The sequence below is a fragment of the Saccostrea echinata genome, unplaced genomic scaffold (assembly GCF_033153115.1).
Source record: "Saccostrea echinata isolate AGI-Se365-2 ecotype Australia unplaced genomic scaffold, CSIRO_AGI_Sech_v1 ptg000009l, whole genome shotgun sequence".
Classification (NCBI taxonomy): Eukaryota; Metazoa; Mollusca; class Bivalvia; order Ostreida; family Ostreidae; genus Saccostrea; species Saccostrea echinata.
Window position 1 is genome coordinate 14022928 of NW_026889758.1, and position 7181 is coordinate 14030108.

A 7181-nucleotide genomic window follows, 5' to 3' on the forward strand; every position below is an offset into this window, starting at 1 on the left:
TACTCATTCCCCCTCTCAAACTACAGGGTAGGTACTCATTCCCTCTCAAACCACAGGGTAGGTACTCATTCCCTCTTTCAAACCACAGGGTAGGTACTAATTGCCTCTCTTAAACCAGAAGACAGAAACTCATCTCCTTAGACCACGGAGCGGGTACTCATTCTTCTCTCAAACAACAGGGTAGGTACTCATTCCCTCTCGTAAACCACAAGACAGAAATTCCCTTAGACCACAGGGTGGGTACTCAATTCTCTCTCAAACAACAGGGTAGGTATTCATTTCCTCTCGTAAACCACAAGACAGAAACTTATTCCCTTAGACCACAGGGTGGGTACTCATTCTTTTTTCAAACCACAGGGTACATATAGGTACTCATTCTCCCTCTCTCAAACCACAACTAACATACTCCCCCCTTTTCAAACCCAAGGATGGGTATTCATTCCCTCTCTCAAAACACAAGGTAGATAAGGACTCAATCTCTCTTTGAAACCACAGTAAAAGTATTCATACCAACTCTCAAACCACAGGGTAGGTACTCATTCCCTCTCTCAAACCACAAGGTAGGTTCTCATTCTCCCTCTCTCAAACCACAAGGTACATACCCCCCTCCTTTTCAAACCCAAAGGTGGGTATTTATTCCCTCTCTCAAATCACAAGGTTAGATAGCACTCATTCTCTCTTTGAAACCACAGGGAAAGTATTCATTCCAACTCTCAAACCACAGAGTGAGTACTCATTTCCCCTTTCACAAACCACAGGGTGGGTACTCATTCCCCCTTTCACAAACCACAGGGTATGTACTCATTCCCCCTTTCATAAACCACATTGAAGGTACCTATACTCCCCTCCCAGACCACAGGGTAGGTACTCATACCCCTTTTAATTCACAGTGTAGGTGCTCATCCCCCTCTCAAACCACAGGGTAGGTACTCATATCCTCCTCAAACCAAAGGATGGGTACTCATCTCCCTCTCAAGCCAAAGGATAGGGACTCTTCCCCCTCTTAAACTATAGGGTAGGTACTCATTCTCCCTCAAGCTACAAGGTAGGTACTCAATCCCCCTCTCAAACCAAAGGGTAGGTATTCACCCCTTTCTAAATCCACAGGATAGGTACTCATCCCCCTTTCAGTTCACAGGGTAGGTAGTTATTCCCCTTTGAAACCGAAGGGTAGGTTTTTACACCCCCCTCTCAAACCACAAGGGAGGTTTTCATCCCTCCCTCTTAAACCAAAGGGTAAGTACTCATACATCCCCCCACAACCCCCCCCTCCTTCAAACCACAGGGTAGGAGTATTCATTCTCTCTCTCTCAAACCATATGGATAACAAGTAAATTGAACAATTTTGAAGAAACTTAGTTTTAGTCAGAATGGTTTCTTTACTCTCGCTATCTTATAATGGAGTATATTGTTTATGACACTCTTTGTGAAGGGTCGAATGAAAATTGAAAGTTTGCCACACTTCTGATATTCTCTCAGTAAAAAAATATTACATTTGATTTTTTTCACTGAGAAAAAAAATCACACTTGTATTCAATGGATAAATTAAAGTATATCACTGTTGAAAATGAAATAAATGTTTAGTATTGATTTTGCAGTATGCAATATCTACAAAAAAAATTTCAAACTGATTTACCAGGTAGACTTTGTCCAGGAAATAAAAAAAAAACATCTACAGAACTGAAAAGACAGATGTGAGATTTGATTGTTTTACAATTGTCAGAATTTGCTTTTACTATTGTTCCTGAATGTATTGTAACTGACTGTTTAATGTGTTTGCAATCAGGTCTGTGAACAATCCAACAGAGGTAGAGTTTATTGTTCAGTTGTCTCTGGTCATTCTGAAGTCTACAAGACCACAGAATATAGGGATCATCGCTCCCTATAAAAGTCAGAAGCGCCTGCTGTTCTCCAGTCTAAGCCAGAAGTAAGTCAGACAACATTATACACTCAGACATTGTTAGATCCTGTAAAGTTGAGGAATCACATGTTTAATCTTTATTACAGTGGAGTAAGAGACATAGAAATAAGTACTGTAGATGGATTCCAGGGACGAGAAAAAGAGGTCATCATATTCTCTTGTGTCAGAGCAAAAAGCCAGTCTGGATCTATTGGGTAGTTATGATTAAATCTGCTCCAAGAGTCAGATTTTAAAAGTTATAGTGTTTTTTTTTTTTTTAATAAGAAGAAATTCACAATAACTGTAACTATGAATTGCATTTTAATATTGGCTGGTAGGGAACATTGAAGGTAAGATGTTATTGATATGGTAAATATTCAGATATTATCAATGAGGATTATATGTTTTATTATAATAGTTTTATGGCAGACAGAAAGAGGATGAATGTGGCTCTAACTCGTGCCAAGTCTGCACTGTACATTGTTGCTCATCTGGATTCATTACAAGTAAGAGATGCATTTTAAGTCTGCACTGTACTTTTGTGGCTCATCTGGATTTATTACAAGTAAGAGATGTACTTTAAGTCTGCACTGTACATAGTTGCTCATCTGGATTCATTACAAGTAAGAGATGCACTTTAAGTCTTCACTGTACATAGTGGCTTATTAAAAACAAGCATTCTGAGAGTATTGCATCAGCAATACTAGTCCCCAACCGGCAAGTGTAATCTGGTTCCCATTTAAAATTAAAAATGCCATAATTCCATCAAAAATCAATGAAGCGGAATGAAATGCAAACTTGATCTATAACCAATTGATTTTAAGTCACATACCAAAAATCAGCTCAATATCTGCAAGCGTTTAGAAGAAAATTGCGGAAAACCCTTAAACATTGAAAAGGCCGTAATTCTGTCAAAAATCAATGAAGCAGAACGAAATACAAACTTGATCTGTAAATCATCAAGAAACACATACCAAAAATCAGCCCAATATCTGCAAGTGGTTAGGAAAAAAGTGTGGAAAACCAAGACAGACAGACGGACAGACTCAGAGGAAACCTATAGTCCCCTTTGGTTTCACCGGTAGGGGACTAATAAAGAATTAAGAATCAGGGACCAGAAGAGCTTATGCAATAGTGTGTCTGTCCTCCATCCATCTGTCTGTTCTTTTGTAAAGATTTTTTTAAAATACTACTCCTCCTACAGTTTTGATTCAATTTCAATAGAACTTTGTACACAAGTAGATTAAACTAAGAAACATAATCTTATGAATAATTTTTTTTAATTTGATAAGACAGGTGTTGCCATAGTTACTAAAAATAGAATTTTTATAAAATTCTTTCAAAATGTTACTCCTCCTATAATTTTGGTCTTATTTTAATATGACTTGGTACACAAATAGACTACACTACGATACAGAATCATATGTATAGTTTTTTGATTCAATGATTGTTGTTTCCATGGTTATATAGAATATAATTTTTTCTAATTTTTTTTAAATGCCACTTCTTCAACAGTTTTGGTTTGATTCAAATAAAACTTTCTACACAAGTAGACTAGAGGAACACACATAATTGTTTTTATCAGTTTTTTATTTCAATGAACAATGTTGCCATGTTTACTAAAAATATAAATTTCAATGAAATTCTTTCAAAATGCTACCCTTCTAAAAGTTTTGTTCTGATTTAATAAATCTTTCTACACCATTAGACTACACTAAGATGCATAATTCTATGTATCAGATTTTGATTTTGATGACTGGTATTGCCATGGTTACTAAAAAATTTTTTTTTGTGAAATACTTTCAAAACACTACTCTTCCTACAGTTTTGTTCTGATTTCAGTAAAACTCTTTACACAAGTAGACTACACTGAGATACATAATTCTTCTGATGAAAGGTGTTGCAGTGGTCACTAAAAAAAGAAATTTCTTTAAAAAGTTTCCTCCTCCTACAGATAAAGTCAGATTGCTACACAAATAGACTAAACCAATGGATCATTTTTGTGTTTACTGCTGTTGTCATAGCTAAAAGTCCAAATGCTACCATTTACCTGCCTTTGCTATTAGTACAAACCAGTAGAGCTACAGTCTCATCAGAGATTTCTGGTTTGATATTATGGACTGATGCTGATTGGACATTAGACTCTGTACATGTATATGATGTTTGTTTGATATTGTACACTGATGCTGATTGGACATTAGACTCTGCATGTGATGTTTGTTTGATATTGTAGACTGGTGCTGATTGGACATTAGACTCTGTACATGTATGTGATGTTTGTTTGATATTGTAGTGCTGATTGGACATTAGACTCTGTATATGATGTTTGTTTGATATTGTAGACTGATGCTGATTGGACATTAGACTCTATGTGATGTTTGTTTGATATTGTAGACTGATGCTGATTGGACATTAGACTCTGTATATGATGTTTGTTTGATATTGTAGACTGACACTGATTGGACATTAGACTCTGTATGTGATGTTTGTTTGATATTGTAGACTGATGCTGATTGGACATTAGACTCTGTATATGATGTTTGTTTGATATTGTAGACTGATGCTTATTGGACATTAGACTCTGTACATGTATATGATGTTTGTATGATATTGTACACTGATGCTGATTGGACATTAGACTCTGTATATGATGTTTGTTTGATATTGTAGACTGATGCTGATTGGACATTAGACTCTGTACATGTATATGGTGTTTGTTTGATATTGCAGACTGATGCTGATTGGACATTAGACTCTGTACATGTATATGGTGTTTGTTTGATATTGTACACTGATGCTGATTGGACATTAGACTCTGTATATGATGTTTGTTTGGTATTGTAGACTGATGCTGATTGGACATTAGACTCTGTACATGTATATGATGTTTGTTTGATATTGTAGACTGTTGCTGATTGGAAGAATCTGATTGGAGATGCCACACGAAGAAATTTAATTTATTCCGTGGCCAGCGGGAAAGACTTCACCGAAGCTGCTAAGAATATTTTAATTCAGAAATAAGGTATGTTTTATATTTCTGACTTTTCAAATGGCTTCTGATTACACGTAAAAGAAAGCCATGATTGATAAATAATAAACATAGACTGATGTCACGAAAGATAAAATTTTTGAGAGGAAAATATCCAGATCTAGCTTTTGATGTTACCATAAATGAAAAGTGGACTTTAATTTTTCTTAAACAAGGATTGGACTATGGTGTTTTCGTCAATGAGGAGTGGACTTTGATGCTGCATAAATTGAGGAGAAATCTTTGAAGTTGTCTTATATGAGGAGTGGAACATCAGCATGTTGTTGGACATTTCCGTCAAAGTCAAATTAATTAAGATATCAGTAAATTTCATATGCAGTTGCCCCGTCATAAATATGGCCCTGGCATTTAGTGTTTGTCATGCCCAACTTCCGTCCTTCTGTCAAACTTTGCGTTTAGCTCAGTTTCTAAGAAACTAATCAAGATATTTTTATCAAACTTCAAACACTGATACATATTGATGAGAATTATTCAAATTATGCATCAACAATTTTTGACCTTGAGTTTTCCTTTGACTTCACTTTTCTTAAATTTGCATTTAGTTCAGTTTCAAAGAAACTATTCAAAAAATTTTTATCAAATCAAACCTTAAGTGCTGATACATATTGATGAGAGCTATTCAACTGCATCAACATTTTTTGACCTTGACCTTTCCTTTGACCTTACTTTCTTAAATTTGCATTTAGCTCAGTTTATTTAAGATCATTTTATGAAAGCTTATGCACTGATACATATTTTGGCGAGAATTCATGTCCAGTTTTTTTTTTTTTTTTTTACCTTGACCTTCCTGATGACTCTTGACTTTACTATTTATTTTGTATTAAACTTTGTTTTAAAGAAAGCATTCCAAGATATTTTCACCAAACTTCATACACATATACAAATTTTCATGTTGCATTACTAATGAACCATGGACGGGGCCATTCATGTCCTATGAACATATTTGTAGTTTTTCCTGTGGTCTTCAAATTTAACCAATTGCTATAAACTAGTACTAAAATATATGGTATTAATTCATTATGTAGAATTTTGTATCAAAACAGATCATTTGCTTTTTTTGTGTAGTTACGTACATCTGATCATAGTTCAAAATACTTCGTGTTCAAGTTTTGTTTCGTTTTTTGACGAGCATAAACAAATGAACAGTTAGACTTCCAAATAGTGTTCATGTATATACTTACTGTATGTGTTCATATTGAATTACTTAAATATGAATGGGTTGTCATTTTTTACTGAATTATTTAAAGGCTGTGCCAAAATCAAATAAGTTGTAAAAAATGCATTTAATTTATACAGGTACATTGTATATACTTACACATGTAAAAACAAATTATAAGTTGGTTGTCAGTTTTACTTGAGCATTTATTTTTACAAAGGAAATATTGATGCTTCAGTCCCTGGTTTTTTTTGTCATTTTTATTTTTTTATCAATCAGATTAAAGATTTTCAGCACAAAATTGATGGCTGTATAAATTTTGATGTCCAGGTCACAGGGGCTTGCTCCTGGCTTGTAAAAAGTATTTAATAAAAACATATATACGATATACTAAAACAACATAGTATTGTTTAAGTATATCATATGTTTTTTTTTTAATTTAATATTTTTTACACACCAGGAGCAAGCCCCTGTGGTCCAGGTGTTACTGGGAATCAACTTGTGATATAAAGGACTTAATAAAAGACTTAAGTACTGTAGACTTGTTATCTGTGAATAGTAAGAGATGAGGAAGATTTACAATGTAGATAAGATCACTGGGTTTTCTACAGTATTTGTTGCTTATTTCTTTACATTTAGCTTTCTTCAAACCAATGGCTTGTTATGCTAGTGAAATATTGATGTAACCAATATAACATGGTGAACAGTTTTAACTATCAACTCCATAAACTCTGCATAGGTTCATTTCTTGAAATAACGGAGCATCTTCAAGAAATAAAGACTTGGAGGGGTTTTGCAATTGGGAATGAGGCTTATATTCGGCGCTACAAAGGGCAGTGGAAAATCCCTGGAAAATTTTACATTTGTAACATTAAATCCCTCTTCATTCAGCAATTTTTGTTTTTTGCCTAATGAGGTCAGTAGCCTTTATATATACACTAGACAAAATTGCTAACGCACCACTTATTCTTATTTGTGAAATGATCATTTTCCTGATTGGTACTAGTATATAAAATATGCCATTTTTTCCAAAACAGTTGGATTGACAAATGACTTGCTGTCATGTCAAGACCCTT

At 34.5% G+C, this 7181-nt stretch overlaps 2 protein-coding genes across 2 annotated transcripts in view; one reads left to right on the forward strand and one right to left on the reverse strand.

Moving 5' to 3' along the window:
- Positions 1 to 6499, forward strand: part of LOC133183995 (probable helicase senataxin) — a 63592-nt gene extending 57093 nt beyond the window's left edge. The window contains exons 26-30 of the mRNA XM_061318869.1: positions 1787 to 1927; positions 2008 to 2115; positions 2319 to 2406; positions 4805 to 4922; positions 5105 to 6499. Of these exons, the coding sequence (XP_061174853.1) occupies positions 1787 to 1927; positions 2008 to 2115; positions 2319 to 2406; positions 4805 to 4921 (454 nt within the window). The 3' untranslated portion in view covers position 4922; positions 5105 to 6499. The remainder of the gene's footprint in view (positions 1 to 1786; positions 1928 to 2007; positions 2116 to 2318; positions 2407 to 4804; positions 4923 to 5104) is intronic.
- The window catches only part of LOC133181828 (vesicle transport through interaction with t-SNAREs homolog 1B-like), a 206400-nt gene that overhangs the window by 137179 nt on the left and 62040 nt on the right, over positions 1 to 7181 (reverse strand). The window lies entirely within an intron of this gene.